This window comes from Suillus bovinus, assembly GCF_016758785.1.
Source record: "Suillus bovinus strain UH-Sbo-P2 chromosome Unknown EDB93scaffold_125, whole genome shotgun sequence".
NCBI classification, from domain to species: domain Eukaryota; kingdom Fungi; phylum Basidiomycota; class Agaricomycetes; order Boletales; family Suillaceae; genus Suillus; species Suillus bovinus.
Genome location: NW_024542181.1, coordinates 1 through 22,725, shown reverse-complemented (window position 1 = coordinate 22,725; position 22,725 = coordinate 1). Strand labels below are relative to the sequence as shown.

The 22,725-nt window shown below is 46.5% G+C and overlaps 12 protein-coding genes across 12 annotated transcripts; 7 read left to right on the top strand and 5 right to left on the bottom strand.

Moving 5' to 3' along the window:
• Positions 1-333: 333 nt before the first annotated feature.
• Positions 334-2,212, bottom strand: EDB93DRAFT_1267254 (uncharacterized protein; the record flags this gene model as incomplete). Its single annotated transcript, XM_041454266.1, has 6 exons — positions 334-637; positions 687-1,326; positions 1,382-1,540; positions 1,600-1,671; positions 1,699-1,855; positions 1,932-2,212. 6 exons carry the CDS (start codon positions 2,210-2,212, stop codon positions 510-512), a joined length of 1,437 nt encoding a protein of 478 aa, XP_041301502.1. The 3' UTR covers positions 334-509.
• A 3,196-nt stretch (positions 2,213-5,408) lies between these two features.
• EDB93DRAFT_1256496 (uncharacterized protein) lies at positions 5,409-6,670 on the top strand (the record flags this gene model as incomplete). Its single annotated transcript, XM_041453955.1, has 8 exons — positions 5,409-5,505; positions 5,554-5,637; positions 5,698-5,793; positions 5,847-5,942; positions 6,001-6,096; positions 6,146-6,301; positions 6,352-6,462; positions 6,504-6,670. 8 exons carry the CDS (start codon positions 5,409-5,411, stop codon positions 6,668-6,670), a joined length of 903 nt encoding a protein of 300 aa, XP_041301501.1.
• A 1,523-nt stretch (positions 6,671-8,193) lies between these two features.
• On the bottom strand, positions 8,194-8,616 carry EDB93DRAFT_1095792 (uncharacterized protein; the record flags this gene model as incomplete). Its single annotated transcript, XM_041446728.1, has 1 exon — positions 8,194-8,616. The coding sequence occupies one exon, from the start codon at positions 8,614-8,616 to the stop codon at positions 8,194-8,196; it is 423 nt and encodes a 140-aa protein (XP_041301500.1).
• Positions 8,617-10,210: 1,594 nt separating this feature from the next.
• On the top strand, positions 10,211-11,121 carry EDB93DRAFT_1243511 (uncharacterized protein; the record flags this gene model as incomplete). The annotated part of the gene is made up of 4 exons (XM_041452155.1): positions 10,211-10,227; positions 10,282-10,465; positions 10,558-10,700; positions 10,752-11,121. 4 exons carry the CDS (start codon positions 10,211-10,213, stop codon positions 11,119-11,121), a joined length of 714 nt encoding a protein of 237 aa, XP_041301499.1.
• Positions 11,122-11,471: 350 nt separating this feature from the next.
• On the top strand, positions 11,472-13,033 carry EDB93DRAFT_1095780 (uncharacterized protein; the record flags this gene model as incomplete). The annotated part of the gene is made up of 3 exons (XM_041446724.1): positions 11,472-11,592; positions 12,585-12,692; positions 12,741-13,033. 3 exons carry the CDS (start codon positions 11,472-11,474, stop codon positions 13,031-13,033), a joined length of 522 nt encoding a protein of 173 aa, XP_041301498.1.
• Positions 13,034-13,631: 598 nt separating this feature from the next.
• Positions 13,632-13,826, top strand: EDB93DRAFT_1095783 (uncharacterized protein; the record flags this gene model as incomplete). The annotated part of the gene is made up of 1 exon (XM_041446725.1): positions 13,632-13,826. A coding segment is annotated over one exon (195 nt), but the record flags the coding sequence as incomplete, so codon positions are not given.
• A 257-nt stretch (positions 13,827-14,083) lies between these two features.
• On the top strand, positions 14,084-14,902 carry EDB93DRAFT_1256492 (uncharacterized protein; the record flags this gene model as incomplete). The annotated part of the gene is made up of 3 exons (XM_041453954.1): positions 14,084-14,311; positions 14,358-14,654; positions 14,702-14,902. The coding sequence occupies 3 exons, from the start codon at positions 14,084-14,086 to the stop codon at positions 14,900-14,902; spliced, it is 726 nt and encodes a 241-aa protein (XP_041301496.1).
• An 868-nt stretch (positions 14,903-15,770) lies between these two features.
• On the bottom strand, positions 15,771-17,554 carry EDB93DRAFT_1108866 (uncharacterized protein; the record flags this gene model as incomplete). The annotated part of the gene is made up of 9 exons (XM_041447893.1): positions 15,771-15,974; positions 16,041-16,247; positions 16,289-16,431; positions 16,465-16,518; positions 16,541-16,805; positions 16,831-17,018; positions 17,074-17,132; positions 17,162-17,282; positions 17,341-17,554. 9 exons carry the CDS (start codon positions 17,552-17,554, stop codon positions 15,771-15,773), a joined length of 1,455 nt encoding a protein of 484 aa, XP_041301495.1.
• Positions 17,555-18,438: 884 nt separating this feature from the next.
• Positions 18,439-19,126, top strand: EDB93DRAFT_1256491 (uncharacterized protein; the record flags this gene model as incomplete). Its single annotated transcript, XM_041453953.1, has 3 exons — positions 18,439-18,812; positions 18,860-18,968; positions 19,022-19,126. The coding sequence occupies 3 exons, from the start codon at positions 18,439-18,441 to the stop codon at positions 19,124-19,126; spliced, it is 588 nt and encodes a 195-aa protein (XP_041301494.1).
• A 130-nt stretch (positions 19,127-19,256) lies between these two features.
• EDB93DRAFT_1095789 (uncharacterized protein) lies at positions 19,257-19,451 on the top strand (the record flags this gene model as incomplete). The annotated part of the gene is made up of 1 exon (XM_041446727.1): positions 19,257-19,451. A coding segment is annotated over one exon (195 nt), but the record flags the coding sequence as incomplete, so codon positions are not given.
• Positions 19,452-19,520: 69 nt separating this feature from the next.
• EDB93DRAFT_1108865 (uncharacterized protein) lies at positions 19,521-20,344 on the bottom strand (the record flags this gene model as incomplete). Its single annotated transcript, XM_041447892.1, has 5 exons — positions 19,521-19,605; positions 19,663-19,832; positions 19,972-20,076; positions 20,137-20,190; positions 20,219-20,344. The coding sequence occupies 5 exons, from the start codon at positions 20,342-20,344 to the stop codon at positions 19,521-19,523; spliced, it is 540 nt and encodes a 179-aa protein (XP_041301492.1).
• A 1,173-nt stretch (positions 20,345-21,517) lies between these two features.
• Positions 21,518-22,685, bottom strand: EDB93DRAFT_1108864 (uncharacterized protein; the record flags this gene model as incomplete). The annotated part of the gene is made up of 3 exons (XM_041447891.1): positions 21,518-22,296; positions 22,363-22,382; positions 22,615-22,685. 3 exons carry the CDS (start codon positions 22,683-22,685, stop codon positions 21,518-21,520), a joined length of 870 nt encoding a protein of 289 aa, XP_041301491.1.
• Between the last annotated feature and the right edge of the window lie 40 nt (positions 22,686-22,725).

Sequence of the window (22,725 nt, the reverse complement as noted above, 5' to 3'; positions counted from 1 at the left end):
CAGGTGTATCCAGAGGAAATGTTTCGTGCAAGGCAAACGGTACTCCATTTTGCCCATCCTCACACTTGACGGAATCATTGCCTATGATATCATCAAATGGCCTGTGACAAGTGAGAGATTCGTGCAGTTCTTACAAGAACATGTGGTATGGCTTGTAATAATTTTGTGATTCTCGCGGATTGATTTATGAATAGCTGCCCTTGACCAACCCCTACCCTGGTCCTCGTAGTGTTCTCGTATTGGACAATTGTCATATCCACCACAGCGAAGAAGTCCGACGTGTTGTAGAGGATGAGGCTATGTGTAAACTCGTGTTTCTATCCTCCGTACTCACCAGACTATAACCCCATTGAGCAGGCTTTTTCTTCTATCAAGTCTTACTTACGTCGTCCTTTTCTCGATAAGTCCTTGACTGTTATTGTACAAGCATGCCAAAACATTACACCTGATAAAGCAGAAGGGTATTTCCGTGCTTCTGGTTATATTGCCTAAATATTTCTGATGTATTTCTACCTGAATGTATCTTCATCTTCGCGACTACCTTCTGCATCAAATGTATACCCTGGTGGAAAGGGAACCCACTCTCGTCTGTTGCCGCAAAAGTGATAAAGATCATAATCAAGATCAGGACACTCCCCTAAATCTCGTGAGTCCAGATTGCATGACAATCATACCATCAAACTCACCAGGTGGCCGCTCTTCGATTCTCATTCTACTCCCATTGATGCGTGCTCGTCCTCCATCATGGTATCTTTTTTCATACTGGTATCTCCGGTCCTCAGGAATCTCGGAATTGGTAGTATCACTACGTTTATGTTTTGTACTCTCCATTAGCTCATTCTTTGCAAGAGGGCCATTCCACCAAGTGACGCTTTCTTTTTTCAAACGAATGATGTCACCTGGGGTGAGCCCAATGCGAGCGAGTTCTTGGTCAGCAATCTCGACAAGGATGTCTGGACCAGCTCCAATACTACACAATGATGATTCATACATCATTGCCTGGCTAACACCAAGTTCCTGCTCAGCATACTCCAGGAAGTGAGTAAGTTTCGATGGTGTCAATATGGCAGGTGACTGAGTAAGCACAGAAGCACGGACTATAGCTGTTGAAGGAATTGTAGTGTGGTCTTGGTTACGGGCAAGATCTTGAACTGTCCGCAACAGAAGCATTGAAGTGGGTGAGCTAATGTCATTGGCATTTACAGCGGGAGGTGCCATAGATGTGGCTGATGCAGTGCGGCACATTGGGTGCAGCACAGGCTCGCGTTTTGCAGGATCGAATGATGGGATATTTGGTGGCATCGAAGTCGTGGCTTCACCATCATACTGAGAAAACACAAGGTTCAACTAGAGACACATAAAGTCGCTACAAATCAATTACCATTGCACGAGCCCAGTCTTTCACCATGGCTGGGGTACAAGGAATCTCCATACCACTCGTGTGAATGTACATAATCGAGTTGTCATAGTCATTACCCCACTTCTTGATAATGAGTCGTTGATAATGAGCAATTTCACGCTCGAGCTCTGAAGCACCAGTCTACAAGAAGCATCATTAAACAGCCGAAATTGCGAGATCTGTCTTTGCAGTCGAAATACCTCAACAACAAGCACAGTTTCCTCATCCTCAGATTCTCCACTCTCATTGGTAGCAGCATTTCCTAAAGAACTCTATTTCTTTGTTAGTTGAGGTATTACAAAGTTTTCGAGGCTTGCCTCATGGGTAGAAACAGGCAGTTTCTCGACATTCTTCATGTCAATGAAAATCTTGATATTTTTGAGTTTCTCAGAAATGATCTTCTTTGCCATCTTGGCATAATCATTCTTGTTGTCGACATCCATGGCTTCCATGCGGCTATAATTGATCACCTGAGTAAGTGATATCCCATCGTTGCCGTGGCATGAGTCAGATGATCTAAGGACCGACATACCTGCGAGAAGCACCAGGAAGGTATTTAAAAGTGTACCTTTTCTTCTTGGTAACCTTATAAAGTGATTTGTCGTGCTTTGCAAGCATAGTTGTGAGGAATTTGAGGTAATTGGGTGCGGAGACATGAAAAACAACTTCTTTGACCTTGGTAGACTTCACCTCCTTGACTTTGGTTTTTCCATTGTTTTCTGTCGAGTTCTTTGCATATGTGTCAAGATTTACAACAAAAACAGTTTCAAACCGAGGTATTTCTGGCTCAGGGGATGCGGAAGGTGAAGCCATCACTGGTCTAGGCGGCACTGTATACTGACTGCGGATCACTCGCAGTGTGCTCAGACTGTGCTTACGGGAGCTTACTTCGGGTGTTTCCAAGACACAAATTCAACTTGTGCGTTTCCACATAATATTGCAATCAGCTGTAATTATGTAGTCATGTCAACATCCTCACCAGAAGGTTCACCCTTCACTTGAACATCCATCTCTTCAACTGAATCATACTCTGGGAAAAGATTGCCCGGATCATCCGGTTTCACAATTTTGCCAGGCGTCTGTGAAACCTCAGGATGAATTTGGTTGAGCTCAAATATGAGTCCGTCAATGGCAGACTCATCCTGGAGGTTGGGGGGGTTGGGCTGCATCCCTTCCATAGACAGGTCAATGAGAGGAGGAAGTGCGGATGCTGGGGTTGACATGGCCGGAGGGACAGGTTGATGAAGCAAAAATGATGTTGCATCACCTTGGGAATCCAGAAGTGGAAATGTTAGGTGCTGGAGGATGATTTCACATTGAAGGCCTTCATGAAGGCATTGCAGGGTGTCAATATTAGCATCCTGCTCAACAACATGCTCCTCGAGAGCGGCAATTTGAGCTGCACCCTCCCAAATTGCCATTGCCATGGCATGCAAATCCAGCATTGGCACATCGAGTGCTGAACGAGGAACTCCGGAAGTTGAAGATGGGACTGCTACAGGTGGAACATTATGTCAGATGGACATAGAAAATTTGGCTGACTTACGAGCTGGTGCAGGTGTAGGTTCCTTGGCAGCAGTGACAGTCTTGCTGCGACCACATGTTTGTGCCTTTGGTGTTTGGGCACGAGATGGACCGGGAGTGACGGAAGAGACCCGAGATTGACTCCACATCCGGCTGTTACAAGAACATCTAGATGCTTGGGCCCCTACCATTTTTCTCCTAATCCTCCTCGTATCAGCCCTCGCATCATACCCTTACCCTGACCTTACCCTGGTCAACCTTGTCATCCTCGCATTCCCTTTTGCTCTCTACCTGTCGCTGCAGCAAAGCCAGTACATCTGGCCGGACCCTTTCGCTGACGAAGCATATCCATGCTCCGTTCCTCCACCTGACTGATCCTGTGGATAGTCCCCTTTACCCTTACTGTCCGGACGGTAACCTATGATACGATGCACGATGCATCCCCTCTGCCCTATTTCCTTTCCTGATCTCTGACTCGGTGCGCAGTCGCACATGCAACTTATACTTAGATCCGCAGTTGCACGATCGTGCCCCTGCACGTTTCACTTCTCATTTTCGATCGTTGACTCACTTTCTTATCAAGCACGTTCTACCTCAACCGAACGTGCCTTCCTGTTATAGTTATACCCTTTATCAATTGCCTCTCCTGGTAGTACGAGTTATCACCCACTAATACGTCTCCTGTCCTCTATATAAACTCGCTACCATGTACTATATTCCCTAACTTGAATCTACTTGGTTCTTGACCTCCTACTCTCACCAGAGTGATCCCTCTGCCTCGCCAGCAGTCTATATTCTATCTTCTTATCTGCTCCTCGCGGATCAGCCTATAGTCTCGACCTTTACTCATCGACTTCGTCGACGAGCAAAGCCCCTGTTAACTAGTCAGACTTCCGTCCTTCTAATTAACGACGATCTTACGATTAACCTTCGGGTGTCGTAAGCCTAGGCCGATATAGCTTATCGTCTTGCACCCGCGTGACATAAGCTACCCGATTTGGACATAGGCGTCAAATCGTACTTGCCGAAGACACGCCAAGTACGACCCCTAACCTTGGGCTAGCCCAGGGACGTCCTCGACTGTTGACGACACAAGCTCTGTTTGAGCATCGCCAACAGATACCATCCAAGTCGTAACACCGGCTGGTGGTTTGTGAGGCGGCTGGAGCTTTGGAGGGAGCTTTGGAAGGGGTCTTGGATCTGGTCCTCCTGGTGGTCCGGGTGACGGATTGACCTCGAACACATTTCGGCAGGGTTCCCATACTCACGGAGATGCACTTGATCTTCTTGGTGGTGCAGTAGACACAGGACATGCATGGGGTGCCGGTCCTCTTGTCAAACCGAGTTGCGCAGGGCCATTCCATCTTGTGGCAAGCCTGGCAAGGGTTATTCTGTGCAAGGCATCAGTTCATAGACACACCAAGTCTCAATGGTGTACTTACGGGTCCAGGAATGAGTATATCACTTGCGTCGATGACTGGGGGTGCCTCTACCGGAGGTTCGGGAGTTGCCTGAGGGGGCTCGATGACCTCCGGACATTTTCCGGCAATTGCCTAGCACATTGTAAGGACTCATCCGAGTGCCGGATGCAAAAGTGCGACTTACCATAGCAGGCCCAAAGGGTTTTCGCCCACTTCCAAGTCTTCATAGCGGACTTCGGGGGTTGGGAGGGAAGTGCCGGAATCATTGGAGACTTCCTCTTCCGACTCCCTTCCATTTCCTGTTCCGGGTCTGGGACAACTGCCTTACCTTTTCCCTTCTCCCAGGACTTGGAGGCAGGGTTGGTAGAAGGCCCGGCGATGACAGGCGAGGGTGGAAGATCCACAGGAATTGGACCTTCTGAAGGACCAGACATGACCGGGAGATCAAAGGTGGGATCACCTAACTCCTCCCAGGCAAGAACCTTGCTGCGCCAGGGGTGCGTCAACAAATGGGTATCGTCATACCCGATGCTGTGCCAGTTGGGCCAGGCCTGAGGAGTCATGCCCCGAACACGAATTAACTCCCTCGAGCACAAACACACGAGACCTGGAAGGTAGGGACCACTCCCATATTGCTGGACCGCATCGGCCTACCCGGATGATGAAAAAAATGAAGTGGAGAAAATATGACAATGCTACATACCACAAGTGTACTGACCTGGGTTGTCAGAGAAAAGTGGCTGTGGCCCGAGGAAGCTGCCGAGCACCGGTGATGATGGCCATGATCTTGGCAGTGATTTCCTTGATGCTGGTCAAAGAGGTGTCAACTGGAGTAGACATGGTATTTCAATTGAAAGTGTTGAAAGTGTTGAGATCAGGTTGAAATCAGTTATCACAAGGATGATGTTTCAGTAAAAACAAGATCAGTGATTAACAATGTAAAATTTCATTGATTGTTTGTCCTTGTTTGGTTGTGGTTCAACTTTCGTCAATTGCCGGCGCCTTGTGTTCAACTTCGAAGTTATCAATAATCAGTTCATCAGTTCATCAGTTCATCACAGAACATGAACTCCCCTGCTACAGTTAGATTCAATGACCCTCCGGTCACTGAATATAACTCAATGGATGTGGATGAATCAACCGTGTCCCGGATGTCAACAGGTATGTTCAACATCCATCATACCTTATCAATTTACCGGACATCCTCAGATCAATTAAGTCTTGGGCCGGCTGATGACCCAGAATCATGTTCTGTGTCATCCAATGGTCCGGAGGTCTTTTCTTCAATTTCCGGTCAGTTTATCAATTGATATGATGACAATCTAATCATCCATGGTCACTCAAATCTCACAGATCATTCACCTCTGGCTCAATGTGATCAACCAGGCCTCCTGGTTTACCCAGACCTATACCTCGGGCCTGAGGATGACCTAATGGCTGGGATGCATGGTGAGTATTATTTAAATGATCTAACAATGCATGTTGACACAAAAATCTTGCAGATCAGTCACTTCCGGCCCAACCTGATATGCCAGGTCTAGCCATCCACCTGGATCTCTACCTTGGGCCTGATGAAGATATTATGACTGAGATCCTGGGTATGTCCATCAATTGAAATGAAAAGTCCGGTCATCCCTGGTTACTAAAGCCTGACAGATCCATCACCTCCAGCCCAACCTTATCACCCAGATGTACCCATCCACCCTGACCTGTACCTCGGGCCTGATAAAGATTTTATGCCAGAATTCCCCAGTCTGTCAATCAAAACATCTCACCATCCTTGTTCACTAAACCCTTACAGATAAATCTCTTCCAGCCCAACCTGATCAACCAAATTCCCCCATTCACCCAGACATGTACTTAGGCCCTGAAGATGATCTGATCAACTGTGAGGTGAAGCAGGAGCATGCTGATTTGGATGGTGAGGTCTCAGGTGCGCCGGTAGTATCGAGGGCATGTAGGTTTCTCCCTACCATCCAGGTTTCCTTACTTAATTCATCTCCCAAGTGATGGCAAAATCTCCCAAACGTGATTTGCCACACCCGGATGTCACTTATGAAGAATTGCTTGCCATGGTCCGGGATCTCCGGCCATTTGAGTCTTACAATCACATGGGCAGTGAGTATCTGATATAATCTTTCTGCTAATTTGTCTCTTAGTTCAATCCATTCAAGATCGGGTCTGGGATTACAAACAGCGACACAGACATATTCCCGACCCATCCATCCAACAACTACTCGAGGCTGAGAGACCATTCCAAACTGCCTGGGCAGAAACATCTGACAAACTCAGAAGAGCTGATGAAGACCTCCGGAGGCTGCAATGAGCTGAATGTTTGACTTCCGAAAGGCTCAAGGTATTAGATTCCCTCATTCTTAGGTTTGAAGATCAAATTCAAATGTAAATTACACAATTTCTGTTAGTAGACAAATTACCTGTGAACTTTTGAATGTTTATGAACCCACTCACGTCATGTAAACTACTTAATTATGGATGTATGGAACTCCCATTTCTGATTTATTCACTATCCGAGGACTACCGAGGCCTGAGTATCGATCACCGGGTCAATGTTTCGAGTCCGGCGCACCAATAACCTACTTCCCATTGCATGACATGGATATGTACATAAGGGGAGACAGTGTGGAATAAGTACATCACTTCCTTCCCCTTGCTCTTGTCACCCGAGGAGTACTGTCTAATGGCTTTGGCATCAACTTACTCCGGGTGGTCCTCGCCGATGGCTCAATCACCACTTTCTTTCCCCACATCCTTTTTGGAGCTGGCAATGTTTTCCTCCCTTCCATTGCAACATCATCGTCAACCTCACCAATGTTGCCATTGGTTAACCCTGCCAGGAGGTCTCCCATTCGTGATGTCAGCAGTGCACCATGTTTCGCCGGCTTGACGGGGCAAGGCTTCGGAATTGACAGTGGGATTGCCGTCTCTGCATGTGATGATGAAGGACCTTCTCCGGTTCTGGTTCTCTTTTTCGGTGATCGACCATCAGCCGAGTCATTATCATCATCATCATCATCATCATCATCATCTGTATGATGAGTGTCATTCCCGAAATCACTGTCAGGCTCGGAGGATGAATCCCTAGGGCTTCAGATGATTACCCTTGGCGTGTTTTTGACTTTACCTGTCTGATGGGAAGGCGACCCGCCTGATACGACCAATGCTACCATGTCGCCATCTTTGTTCTTCCACTGCTTTGAATGTGAATGTTGATCCTTCGCCTTTCTCCTGCCGAGTATACCAGAAATTGAGGAGGGCTGTCGTGTCCCAATTTTGCAACTTGGAAGGCTCCTTCAAGTCGACATCCGCCAGAAGATATCTTTGTGACACAAAGTCATCCTGCATTGAAGGATGGCGCTCCATGGCACTACTGCCTTGTCAATCCCCAAACAAATCCCTATGTCGATGCATTCAACAAAGTCCCGGATGTAGCAAGGATTGACTCACAATAGTGCGATGTGAGAAAAGCCCTGACTATGGCCTTCTTCTCCTCAAGTTTTGTTTTGGTGATGTCCGGAAGCAATGGCATCCCATCCTCGTCAGTGTCGAGCTCGAAGGCTGGTTTTCGGATTCTCTTGCGACCTCCCTTCATCTGTCGGCCACCTTCCCGTGCTCCGGCACCTATCACAGAGACCCCCAACACATCCCTTCCAGTATCAACAGTTTAAACACTCACCGAACTGTTCCTGCACATACTCCTGCCACACCGGCTCGATGTCCTCCCAGTCCTTTGTCTTCATGAAGCTGTCCCCATCTTCTAATGCCTCATTATCATCGTGCCTGCGTGAAATATCTTGGGTTGAAAGATCTGCGATGACAGGTAAAATTCACTCACATCCCGAACAGCACCTCGCCCTGTTCATTCTTCCAAGCTGACAACACAAACACTCTCATCCCACATTGCCTCCACATCTCCTTCAAAAAGTGCTCCATATATGTAGGTCCCTTCTTACGGGCAACCTGTGCTTGTATCTTGGGAGGAGGACAGTTGTTGGACCATTCTTTGGTGGTTTCTTTCGCCTTCTCCAACTCGTTGTCGGACAATTCAGCCATGACTCTCTTCACAGCCGCCTGATAATGCGTGAACATACCAGGATCTCCTGGCTTTGCCCCGGACTCATCCTCGATCCTCTTCAGCACCTCTTCCCGATTCTCCTGGTAGATCACCATCCTAGGCGTCCATTTCCTCCCATACTTTATCATATCCTTCCTTTCCTTCTTTTTCTTGTTGTTGAACAACCAAGTCTTGTACATCTGAGCATTGAAGGAAGTGTAAGACATTAAAAATTTTGTTTCTCATCGCAACAAGGATGTATCACCTGCTTCCTCTTTTTCCATTGTCCTTGGTCCACCTTTTGTTAGAAGAACTGAGAGTTCAAAGTCAATGCACATGATATTATTGTGTAAATAAGTAAAGTACTATACCTGAGAGTTCAAAGTCAATGCACGAAGCATGTAAGACTTGTGAACTCTGCACTATGGGCGAGTCTATGTAAACAAATATAAACAATTCCTAGTATGGTATGTGTCCCCGAAGTGTCTTAGAGGTCTGTCCTTGAAGTGTCCTCAAAGTCCTCAAAGTCCTCAAAGTTATCTACTAATATAGTAATGTCCTTGAAGTGTCCTCAAAGTCCTTGAAGTTATCTACTAATATAGTAATGTCCTTGAAGTGTCCTTCAAGTCTTCGAAGTCTTAGAAGTCTTCGACCTATCTAGTATGAAGTCACCACACAACTAACACCTTTGGCGCAAACAACCTGGCAGCCCTGGCAATTGCAGTGAAAACTGCCCACTTCTTGCTCCTTTTCGCAGAAGTCCACTCAGGAAGGTAGTTCTTCAGCTTGGAAATTTTGGTTTCCGTGAGCTTCTGTGTCTGGGGTTGACGTGCCCTATGTCTTCCAGGAGACAAGCAAGTGGAATGACCTGATCTTGCCATGGTGACTCTGATTGGTGAATGTGCTGAGAGTAAGCAAGGCGTAACTAATATTGGTTCAAAGTTCAACTTTGACCAAAGCCTAACAGTTGGTTAATCAACCCATATCGGACATGATGCCATTAATGGAAATAAATTTGTAATGAACAACCAATCTTCCTGAGCTAATGGTGTTCTTGCAACATTCGAAAATAAGATGAAGATAGGTCTATGCACCCCGCTGCAAAAATCCCACAGGGTAGAAGCAAGGGGCAGAAAAGGTAGGAAAACTTGGGTCAAGGTCCTGCTTGCAAGTGCAAAACGACATGCCTATAGGTCCATGCCTAACTCTCCCCCGGAATCACCAACACTTCAGCCTGTTCCGGCACCACCTACTTGGGAAGACTGTCCTGATAATACTTATGAGCAAGACCAAGGCTCATTCGAGCCTTTGCAGCTTCCAAAAACAATGGCAAGTGAATGTAAACCATTGGAGTGTCGTTCAAACATTGCTAAGTATAACACATGCAGAGCCAGAATGACTACCTGAGGTAATGGCTCCCAAAGCAGGAATCATATCTGCATCACCTCCTGGATCAAGAAGCTCCTCCAGAAGATAGGAGATGCGTTGTCTGCAACCAGGATGGGGTCTACAAATGTCAAGATTGTCTTGGGGAGCCACTCTATTGCACGGGATGTTGCAGGAGTCAACATTGTCGCAATCCTTTCCACTGGATCAGTTAATGGAATGGTCAGTTCTTCGAGTAAAGTTGTCTCGCTCATGTCGGACTCGTCATACGCCTTGGTCATGATGGCAAAGAATGTCCTGCACTCGCAAATAGGGGATTTGTTCAAAGGAGATGAACCCGAGGACCAGCTTGAGCCTGAAGATCTACCATCCGTGTCGGGACCAGAGTTCCAGCCTAAGGAAAACACCATGGTCATCGTTGACAAGTCCAGAGTTCATCGCCTCAAGGTTCGATGATGCGATTGTCCAAACACCATGAGTCCAGACATTCAAATGTTTCAACATGGATTTTTCCCTGCATCATTCAACAAACTGAAGACTGTGTTCACCTTCAGAGTGCTCAACAATTTTCTATTGGACAACCTAGAATGCGGCACCTCCACAATGAACTATTACAGCAAGCTCCGGCGAATGACCTCCAGCATGTTTCCTCACCTTGTTCCAGTAATTATATATCTCCTTCATCTAAAGGACATTATATTGACAAGGCACTTGGCAAGGACTGATACAGAGAGCTCATGAGAGTCGCTTGACAGTGGAGGCAGTTGAAGACCATGAAATGGCATGGCTTCGGTCATCGTTTCAATGCCCCGAATGCCAGAGATCTCGCATTGTTTTGCCTAACATGTCCTCCGCCTGGGATCAACATATCCTTGTCAGGGAATGAAACACTTGATGAGTGAGTCTAGTTTCATACTTAAGTGACCTAAGTGATGATAAGAACTCCAAGCTGGAAATATACCCGGTCATTTGTGATGGACAGTAATTTCAAAGCCAAACACTTGCATCCCATCAAGCCATTTGATGAAGTATGGCTTGCAGATGGGCTGGGGTTCATGGTGGGAAAGGACAGGTATAAAGTGCATCTTGCAGAGGCTGCTGACACTTTGGAAAAATCTAGCTGCAACAATCACTGGGCAGTAAATCAAGCAAATGCGACTCGGCACAAGCTGGAGTCGACAGGTATCGGGGGAGTTGCTTGTGCCTGCCATGGCTGCTTTGTGCCTTATGTGATGGTCAATTTCCAGAAAGGCAAAAGGCAAGCCGAACATGAAGTTCTACATTCACAAGTTGATCATGCATCGTTTGCAGACAAATGAACATGGATTATGCCCTTTGCGAGGCTGCCCAGCACAACATGGAAGGCATTACCAGGGCTGTCACCTTTTATGACATCAACTGTCAATACAACAAGCACCTTCGGGTTCAGGTGGATCAAAGCCGATTTCTTGAAATGGTACTGGAATTGACCATCATTCCCAGCATCGGTTTGTGGCACGTGCATGGACATCAAGACAGCTGCTATGTCCGATATGCGTCGAATTTCATTGAAGGCATTGGCCGGATAGATGGGGAGATCATGGAGACTCTCTGGGCACATCTGAACCTAATTTCCCCCACTGCTCAGGGAATGTCGTCCCCTCATCGACAGGAATGTCTTGATTTTCAGATGAATGATTCCAACTTCTGCAAGATGATCCACATGAAAAGGACCCTTTGCCGTAAATACAAGCAGGGAAAAAATTGCATTGCTAAAAGTGAAAAGGCTTTCGACTGTTACGACTTGGATGGTATCTGTTGGCGACGCTCAAACAGAGCTTGTGTCGTCAACGGTCTGTGGACGTCCTTGGGCTAGCCCAAGGTTAGGGGTCGTACTTGGCGTGTCTTCGGCAAGTACGATTTAACGCCTATGTCCAAATCGGGTAGCTTATGTCACGCGGGTGCAAGACGATAAGCTATATCGGCCTAGGCTTACGACACCCGAAGGTTAATCGTAAGGATCGTCGTTAATTAGAAGGACAGAAGTCCGACTAGTTAACAGGGGCTTTGCTCGTCGACGAAGTCGATGAGTAAAGGTCGAGACTATAGGCTTATCCGCGATGAGCAGATAAGAAGATAGAATATAGACTGCTGGCGAGGCAGAAAGGATCACTCAGTTAAGAGTAGGAGGTCAAGAACCAAGTAGATTCAAGTTAGGGAATATAGTACATGGTAGCGAGTTTATATAGAGGACAGGAGACGTATTAGCGGGTGATAACTCGTACTACCGGGAGAGGCAATCGGTAAAGGGTATAACTATAATGGGAAGGCACGTTCGATCGAGGTAGAACGTGCTAGATAAGAAAGTGAGTCAAAGATTGAAATAAGAAGTGAAACATGCAGGGGCACGATCGTGCAGCTGCGGATCTAAGTATAAGTCGCATGTGCGACTGCGCACCGAGTCAGAGATCAAGAAAGGGAATAGGGCAAAGGGGATGCGTCGTGCATCGTATCATAGGTTACCGTCCAGACGGTAAGGGCAAGGGGGACTGTCCACAGGATCAGTCAGGTGGTGAAACGGAGCATGGGTATGCTTCGTCAGCGAAAGGGTCCGGCCAGATGTACTGGCTTTGCTGAAGCGACAGGTAGAGGGCGAAAGGGAATGCGAGGATGACAAGGATGACAAGGGTAAGGTCGGGGTAAGGGTATGACGCGAGGGCTGATACGAGGAGTATTAGGAGAAAAATGGTAGGGGCCCAAGCGTCTAGATGTTCTTGTAACATCGACAGACTCGATGAAGCAGCACCCGCCAATTTGAAGACAGAATGGTTGGCCAACAAGATGATCGCTCAATCCAGCAGAATAAATGATCCTGCGGCAATGGATGTTTACAAGATAAATATCAAGAAGGGTAAGCTGACCATGTCTCCATAGAAGTCCGAATTAATTTCGCACTCAGCACCGAGCAAAAAGGAGATCAAACTTGGACTGCTAGAGCAGGGTAATGCCCATAATGCAGCACCATCTCGGAGATCTGTGGCGACATCGATATCTATGGGGTTGGCAATCAAGGAGGCTCAAATTGCATTGCTCATTGAGGTCCAAAGAATCGGAAAACGAACTATGGAGACACAGAGATTAGACCTTGCCTGGCAACGAGATTGTCTCCAAGGCCAGATAGATGGATTCACACATTCTGCTGTCACGATCTCGGAGAGGGATTCGATGGAGATGACGATCATGACAACTTGAACGTAGACATCCTAGATGATCTCGATGATGACCCAGAAGATTTTACTGAGACATCTGATACATGGATGAACTCGCCCAAGCTCATTGCGATCCCATTGCCATCAAACCTCGGGGTAGATTGATGCAGACACTTGATGGCATAGGATCTCATTCTGCTGGAGATCTCCCTTCGCGAAGGGCAGGCAAATGATGCACTTCACAACCTCCGCATTCACTTGTGCAACGAGGCAGTCCTATTCCGAACGACGGTCAGGCAAGCCAAATCTCAAGCCCTGAAAACTCGAGCCTGGTCGCAGGTGACGTTAGTGCAGCAGGCTGTCTCCCTGCATGCGAGTATATATACCAAGACCAGAACACAAATGATGAAACTTGACACGAGGCATGGCCAACTTCAGAAGTACAAACCCCTGCTTTGTGAGCAGCTCAAAGTCAGCACTGCCGTGGGTGATCCGAATGCCCGTGGTCAATGAAATGAATCCCTCATGTGGTTCTGGTCCATCGAGGTCGACATGCATGGTCCGGATCAATCATGGAATGAGGAATGTGAGTTCCCTAATGCTCGACACGTCTGACATTGAGCTGACCGGACAAATATGAAGTTTACCAAGTTCACTGGCTCCAGGCAAAGGCACTACAGGATCGATGGAAGGAAGAGCTGATGTTGGTCCAATTCGAGATGGATTGGACATGTAACTTTTTCTTGTGGAAAGCAACCCAATGGGGCGACCAGATGCAGGAATCATTCACGAAACGACTTCCGGGTCATGCATGCTACTCCGGAAGGCAACCCTGAATGTATTCATTGCTGGCGCAGGACGCCCAGGCAGCGTTTCAACACCTGCAGACTGTTTTGATAGATTCCCAAGATGAATGAATGGTTTATTGCCGATGGGATATAACAATCATTTCGATATACAAATTTAGTCCCGGGAATTGGCCGGATCAGCCCATGTCAGAGTTTGAAAAATTTATCCATCCATCAGTGGATGATATCTTCACATCTGAACCAACTGTCATTGTCATTGCCAGTGTGATACTCCTGCATCAGCCATGCCTGAATTATATCCTTCTCCTGCATCCACTTCTGACAATCAGAATTCCCTCAATGAGTACTGGCCCCTCACTCTCACTCCTGCAGACATTTCAGCTACTATGTTGATGTCTGCATCGCACATTCACGCATCCATCTCCCAATATCAGGCAGAGGCTGCAAACAACAATCTTCCCCCTTTGGCTCGGATCAGGCACTTCAAAGCTGGGCTGCAATGGGAGATCACTGTAAGACCCTGACGACACTGGTGGTTAATGCTGACATCTTCCACAGACTTTTGTCATGCCCATCCTCCAGTACTCAGCTGTCAGGAACATCATTTCGGTCGTTCCCAGCCCTATTGCTCATATTCTTCATTTGATTCCCGGTCACACCTGGAACACGGTTCCGGATCACATCTTTTCCTATCACATCTGTTTGTTTCATGACATTGCAGATCCCAGAGATCCATCCTGGATTGTATCCGGCTATGATACCCCATGGTGGATGGGAGAAACTGAAATCCCGAACGAACCATGGCAATGGGATCGGGTGATGACTTGCTGTATCTTTCACTACCAGCATTGGCTAGTAAGATTCTTATTCCATTTCCTTGATTCATGACTGATCTGCTCTAGGATGGCATTGAGAATGATGGTCTGACAATTCCGGAGCAGGTGGATCATACCTCAGTTCCATCACTGATGGGACTGAGGTGGATTAGAGAATGCCTCCTGACATTACTTGAAGAGCAACGTGAGGGCATCCGTGACAAGATGGCAGAGATACAAATCTACACTGCCATGCTGGACAGATTGAAGAGAGGCAGAGGAGAGTAGCTCTAGTCACTCAGTTGGAAATGTTGAAGTGCAAGTCGCATATGTGTTTTATGAGTACTGAAAATTGCTTGTAAACATTGCAATATCTAACATGATGTTATATGGCGAGTCCCGAAATAAATGGTGCAGATGTGCATCACCATGTCCTGACCACCGAGGTCCAGATATCGGGTCCTGATTACCGGGACCCCATTACCGAACTCCGAATATCCAGTTTCGAGTTCTGAACGTTGAGTACCGAGTGTTGAGTACCGAATGCTGACTGCTGAATATCAAACTCCGAGTTCCGGATCTCCATTACCAATTTCCGACTCCCAGAATTTAACTACCGAGGTCCAAATATCGAGACCTGAGTGCTGAGACCCGATTTCCGAACTCCGAATATCAAGTGTCGAGTTCTGAATATTGATTACCGAGTTCTGGATATCGAGTCCCGATTACCGAGTTCCAAAATGTCGGGTACCGAGCATCGACTACCGAATGTTTACTGCCGAATATCAAACTCCAAGTTCCGGATCTCCATTACCAATTCCTGACTCCCAGAACGTAACTACCGAGGTCCAAGTATCGAGACCCAAGTGCCGAGACCCAATTACCGAGCTCCAAATATCAAACTCCGAGTTCCAGATTCTCCATTACCAATTCCCAACTTTCGGAATTTACCTACCAAGGTCTGAATATTGAGACCCGAGTGCCGAGACCCACTTACCGAACTCCGAATATCGAGTGTCGAGTTCCAGATATCGAGTCCCGATTACCGAGTGCCGGATATCAAGTCCTGATGACCGAGTTCCAAAATGTTGGGTACCGAGTGTCAAGTACCGAATGTTTACTGCCGAATATCGAACTCTGAGTTCCAGATTCTCCATTACCAATTCCTGACTCCTGGAACATAACTACCGAGTGTCGAGTGCCGAATGTTGACTGCTGAATATCGAACTTCAAGTTCCAGATCTCCATTATCGATTCCCGACTCCTGGCAGTTAACTACCGAGGTCCAAATATCAAGACCCGAGTGCCAAGACCCGGTTACCGAGCTCCTGGCCTTGATGACTGTCAATAGGATCTGAGTCTAAATACAATGATAGCCATCGCCCCAGTACCATTTTCAAATTTGTACAGCAGCATTCATACTTACATTTCTTTGCTTCTCTGTGCCCTTTTGACTTGTAGGTTCCTTTTGCAACAGACCGTTCTTCTTAGCATTGCCTAGGGTAAGGTCGATGATATCTTCTGTGCTACTCCAACCCAGGGCCGGCCTTTTGTAACTGCGCCCCACAACTGAACCCCCACTCTCTCGTGCTGAATGTGTTGGTGCTCGAGTATCATCAAGAGACACGGAAGGCTCTGGACAGTTATTGTATGCATCTGCTATGGATTTCGGACCTCGAGTGTCATCAAGAGAGACAGTTCATACTTGGTAGTCGAAAGCAGGTACTGATGCGGGTAATTACACTTTCTACTTGTTTCATCTTCCACATGGTGGTAGGGTTTGTCAATCCACCCTAGCCCATCCGCATGAGGGAACCCTGGCATAAATATGAACAGAGTCCCTCATATACCATGCCCACCCAACCCTATCCCCCTCCACCTCATGAACCCCATGTCTGACAATCCTTCCGGAAAATCCAATCATACGATATGGGGTTTGACGATTGGAAATGATGGATAGCGTGTTAAACACGGATGCCCAGTACTGGAGGATCTTGGACATTCTTGGCAGTTCCTTGCTTTCTGCCTTTTCTCCGAGGCTTGAAAATGTTTGTAACCCTGCCCAGTACTGCTCCGGATGCATGATCCTGAGCGCCGCTGATGCGATGGCTGCCAGCCTTGCAATGGCATTTAGGATTCCCTTGGACAATGGTCCCTTTAATGATGCAGATACCTCCGTGTCTGCTAGATTCTATGGGATTGGTGTGCTCAACTACCAAAATCATCATCCTATCAAATCCTATCTTATGCCCCTGTTGAAACCATGCCAGAGATAAATTAATGCACCCGGCAGGTAGGCCAACATCTTCCGAGCAGCATTTGAACCACTCCGGATTGGTTCGCCAATTCCCATCAACCTTCATACTTCTTTCCAAACTCGGAGGGTGGCTGCCAAAATTTCCTTCTGTGGTTACCATTGGGTATTTAATATATATTGAGTAACAATCTATATCACACACCTGTGTTTTGGCTGTCAGGGCGTCTGGGAGGTACCATGTGATGATGGTGCTGGACACATCTAGAATGATGGCGGGTATGTCCACAAACCTTGTCCCCTTATGGCCGGGAGGACATCTCTTAAGCAACTTCTCCTCTTTCTCCTCATTGTGCATGGTGTTCTTCGGGGAGATCAATCTGCTATATCTTCCAATGTTGATGTTCATCTGAACTGTGATGAAGGAATTTGAATGATCAAATGAATTTTCCAAATCTGCAGGAAGACCCACTCGGATTTTTACATGCCTTTATGAGGCGATCTACCAATTGATTGCAGGCCATCACTAGATCAGTGTTTAGGTTAGGAGAAGGTATCACCGGGTCTCCTCCTGTCTTCTCTGCATTGAATTTCTGTGCAGTATATTCACATGCCTCGTGAGTGACTGTCAGGGCCCAAGTGCGCCAGAGGCTTATTTCAATTGCAGAAGTGGAAGAACCATTCATGATGAAGTCAATATTGGGAAATCAGAAGCTGAATTCTGGACCAGAGGTTGGTGTTAAAGGGGGTGGAGATAGTCAGGATCAGATAAGGGAGCCGAAATACCAGATCATTGGAAGTGTGCTGGATATCAGATATTTGTTTGTCGACTCCCGGGGCTCGGATCTTGGCATGCTTCACTCAAATTTCGGTAGTCGGAACTTGGCATTTGGTGTTCGGTAGGTGGTGAACATGAGATTCTGATAAGAGAACCTTCCATGATGTTGGCTGTCGAAGATATATTACCACCCATTGCTCAATGAAATACCCGATCATTGGAAGTGTGCTGGATATCAGATATTTGTTTATTGACACCTGGGTCTCAGAACTCAGTACACTTCACTCAAATTTCGGTAGTCAGAACCTTGCTTCTCATACAGCAATGCAATAGTAATGAACATGCAGCTGCAGGAACTCATTACGCTTCACCCGAATTAGCTACTCAGCAATCGGTACTGCATTTTTTTACAATTATCATTCACCTGTGCCCACCTGTCTATATTATATACCGCCCTCGGCCCACCCGTCTAATATAATATATTCCTAGGCCCACCTGTGTATGTGATAACAAGTACCCTCGGCTGGCCCACCCGTCTATCTGATACCCACCTTCCTTGACACTCGGCCCACCCATCTAAGATAATATATATCTGGGCCCACCCGTGTATGTGACACAATGTACCCTCGGCCGGCCCACCCATCTAATATAGTATATATCTGGGCCCACTTGTGTATGTGATGACAAGTACCCTCGGCATACCTGTCTCTCTGATACCCACCTACCTTGGTACACCCATCTACATAATATCCAACTACCTCGGCCCATCTGTCTATAGAATATTCATGTCCAATGGCCCACTCATCTACTCTACATATTCCACACATGGGCCCACCTGCCTCCATCAGAAATAATATCCCTCCCAGCCCATCCGTCAACATTGAGGGTATACATTACATCAGTCCATCATCCGCTGGCCTGTCTTATATGGGATATTATGTAGGTCGGGTGACCCGTATAATATGGAAATATGTCACTGTAATATGTGCGTCACCTACCACCTTGCTCACCCCATACCTCATTTTTCTTGCTTCTCATAGAAAGACAACCTTTTACATTGCGCAAGGCAGGGCGATTCGTCATATTGTTGTGCTTTATACCAATTTGGAAGATTTGATCGCCAAAAACAACCACAGGTATGAGGAGCAAGAAGAAAGCACTAGAGAGTATGTCTTCTTTTTCATTCCATGGTGCATTCAATTTTGCCATTTAGACAGGACCGCTTACAATATGGCTACATCTTACTCACGCAGGTTTTGCCTTGGCTGCATGAGAAGCTTGCAGAACTTGACGTCGATGATTGCGAAGACATGAAAAAAAAGGTGGGTACTATCAATTTCAAGACTTTTCGCCCTGTACATTGACAACATTATAGCTTAAGAGAGGTGCAGATGCAGCACGCGGTGATGACACCTCCACTCTCAAGGACCTAGTCGCTACATGGCTCAATGAAGACTTTCACCCTTCCCAGCTACTTTGATCTGATGACAAGCAGTCGTGCAGCTTCCTACACGACGTTTCTGGGAAGTTGCTATGCCCTTCTGAATGGGATTAGGATAATAATCTGTGAGCAATAACCTCCATTGATTACTGTACAATGTTAATGCTTGGACAGCGTGAAGGCTGGCATTCGCAATAGAACATCAGACTATATCGTGTCGGAAAACTCATGGCCACTTTTCCTGTATGAAGGTTACAAAGTCAATGGCAGCAACCTCGAGCAAGGCCTCTTTGAGTCCAAAATTCTGGTTCAGGTCAGCTGTTTGCGGCCTCAGCTTATGTGTGAGGTTTTTCTAGTTTTATGAGTGAGAGTGAGTTATGTACTGTATTAGACAACTTTGAGAGTAGCAATGTGAACCACCATTGAATACCTACTACTCGTCCATCCCATCGAAGTCAAGGAATGCGAGTGCATCATCTTTCAAATCAGTAGTGATCTTCTTGATGTGCATGAGGTCCCTGCCAGCACAAGACTTGGGGTGAATTAAGATGGCCAGAGAAAGAAATTGTACATACTGTATTGTAGCAAAAATGTCCGCCATGAGTTTGTGGAATTTGTGTGGGGCATTTGTCTTCATGCCCTTGAGAAATTGCACATGGAGAACATAGACTTCGCTAAACTGGTTCCCCGTGAAGTTGAACTTAGGAGGAGACCCCTGGGCCTTCCAAAAGAGCACTGCATACACCTACAAAATTTCGATTAAGACATAACACCACTAAATCAGAACACATTACCGAAGTACTAGTCAAAGCGACCATAGGAATGGGGACCTCAGGCCAATTGTCTCAGTTCTTTGTGATATCAACAAATTTATGTGCAAACACAGTGCCGATCGACTTCGGTCCGTTGAAATAGCAACCCTTCATCAGGTGCACCAAGAGATCACCGAGGTAAGGTTTGTGTTGCACTGGTTTTGGGACATCGTTATTCTGTGATGTGTTGGTAGGTGGGTTAGTATTGATACACACACACGAGGCCACAAAACTTACATTGAACTGCATGTAATAGTGGTAGCTGTGGTCACACCTTTCAGTCTTATAGTACTGCATAACTTGTTGATAGGACATGTACATTGGCCTGCAAAACCAGGTGTACAGGACACCGGCCGGTGTCCGCACTGCCTGTGTAGGCCGGCCATGCAGAACCTTGCAGGCCAATGTCTATGATATCTCTGCACTGCCTGTATAGGCCGGCCATGCAGAACCTTGCAGGCCGATGCCTAAGACAGAACATGATATCTCTGCACTGTCTGTATAGGCCGGTCATGCAGAACCCCCCCATAAGTAGAAAAGATATATTTCGCTGATGATGTAGGACCCCTGCAGGTTCATGCCTCATATAGAGAATGATATTTCTATGCTACTTATATAGGTGAAACCAGCATATCAAAGTACAGTTATCAATCAGTACTTGAGATGTGAAATTGAAAAATGAAGTACTGTGCTTTTACAACACTTTATACAAACTTGGTTGTATTTTTCCCAGCAAGTAGTATATGTCAAAATTGCATATCTGAAGTTTCAGAGAAAAATATAAAACTGTTCATGGACAACACTCAAACAGTGAAGCGACCTTTTTTTTGCTCATTATCACTCCATGAGACATGTGACTCATTAGCAAAATCATTATCAGTTGCCAAATAGCAGTTCAGAGGTATCATTGAGGCCATAAAGTGAATTGTGGATGTGTGAGATGCATTTTGTATCCTGGAGTGATAGTGTCTCATGGACCAATTGATAACTGTAGATCTGGCCAACCTTGCACCCTGAATATTTATGCAGGCTGTCCTAAATTCTCTAATATAAAATGAGATTCCATACAGGAGTAAGTCTAGCCAACCTCACTCATGTAACCAAAGATGTATCTCATATGGGATAATATAAATGGTGACTGAATAAAAAATAAAAATACAGTCTACCTACACTCCTTACATGGTGACTAGGGAGGCTGGCTTAATGGGCCAATATGTTATTCAGAGGCCGGCCGGCCATAGTCTACATACTGCACAGACTGGCTGGCCCAATGGGCCAATATGTTATCAGTAGCCCGGCCGGCCATGTTCTACATATTGTACAGACTGGCTGGCCCAATGGGCCAAACAGTGTTCAGTGTCGGCCGCCCCTGCCCTGCATACAGCATAGGGTAGCTGGCCCACTGGGCCAATATAATATCAGGAGGGCGGCCGACCATGGCCTACATGCTGTACAGACTGGCTGGCCAATAGGCCAATAAGGTATCAGTGGGTTGGTCATTTCCTCTGTGTATACTCTGCTAACATCAATGTTACTCAAAATATACATGAAAATCGAGGTGTATATGACAACAAACTGCAAGAAGGGAATTCTAAGGTATTGTGCTAATGATAATGTCTCAGTTCTTATACTTCTTTGAAGCTACTTTGTCTCTGGCAGAGCGACGAGGAGGATTAGGAGGAGCAGATGTCTTCACCTTTTTCATGACTGAATCATCCACATCTGTTGCTGGGCATTTACCCTTCCCTTTTCCCCCAGTGTTAGTACTGCTTGCCTTCTTTGATGTGGCAGCCCTCTCCTCAGTGATCCGAGACGTCTCAGCAACCCTCTTCTCCTCAGCAACCCTCTTCTCCTCAGCAACCCTCTTCTCCTCAGCAGCCTTCTTCTCCTGAGCAACACAAGCCTCCTCAACAACCCAAGCCTCCTCAGCCACTCTCTTTTCCTCTGCCACCCTTGCCTGCTCCACCTCCCTCCTCTCTTTCACCTGCCTTTTGTTCTCCAGACGCCTCATATGAACTTCTTCCCCCACTGTCATCTGCTTCTCATTACCATCTGGAAGCATTGCATCCACCTTCACCTGGATTCTGGTAATTGCCTCTTCAACCTTATCTCCTACCTCTATGCCAAGGATGGAGTCGCCCAAATATTGAGGCACATCATCTCCAGCCTCATCTGCCTCATACTCCTGAGCGCAGCGACACTCACGAAGGAGGAGTCCAAGGCCCAGGACAACAATCATACCCCAACCACGGGATTTGATGATATAGTTGCCTAGTTCCTCCAAAGCCACAATGGACGCCTGAATATTATTGTGCATATTTTGAGGTAGATAGGGCTCAGACCACGTCCAAGATGCCCAGACAGGCAGATGTTGCTTTCTAGCCTTGCCCTTAGGATCTGGAGTTTACTTTTAAAAAGAGTCAAATTTAATGCTGTATCACAAAAGTAGTGAATTATACATACTGTGTTGGAAAGTTTTTGAACTGTGGCCAACAGATGATGGTATGATGGGAGGTTAGAGAGGGATTGAAGATAACTGACTGTGTCACCACCCATATGGAATTTTGGGCAGGAATTAGAAAGAGATGGGGTGTGACGTTCCAAGTCTTCCTCTTTGTCAGAAGCAAGATTGGCTTGGGGGGTCTTCTTCAGTACCTCGTCCTCATCCGATGATACCTCGACATATTTTCCCTTCTTCCTTGATTTTTTACTTACATCCCCCTTCTTAGCCAGTGAATCATAGAAGTCGCCTTCCTTATACCCAACAAACCGTACAATTGGTTCATTATGGTTAGCACGATATTTCCAAAGTGAAAAAATCATACT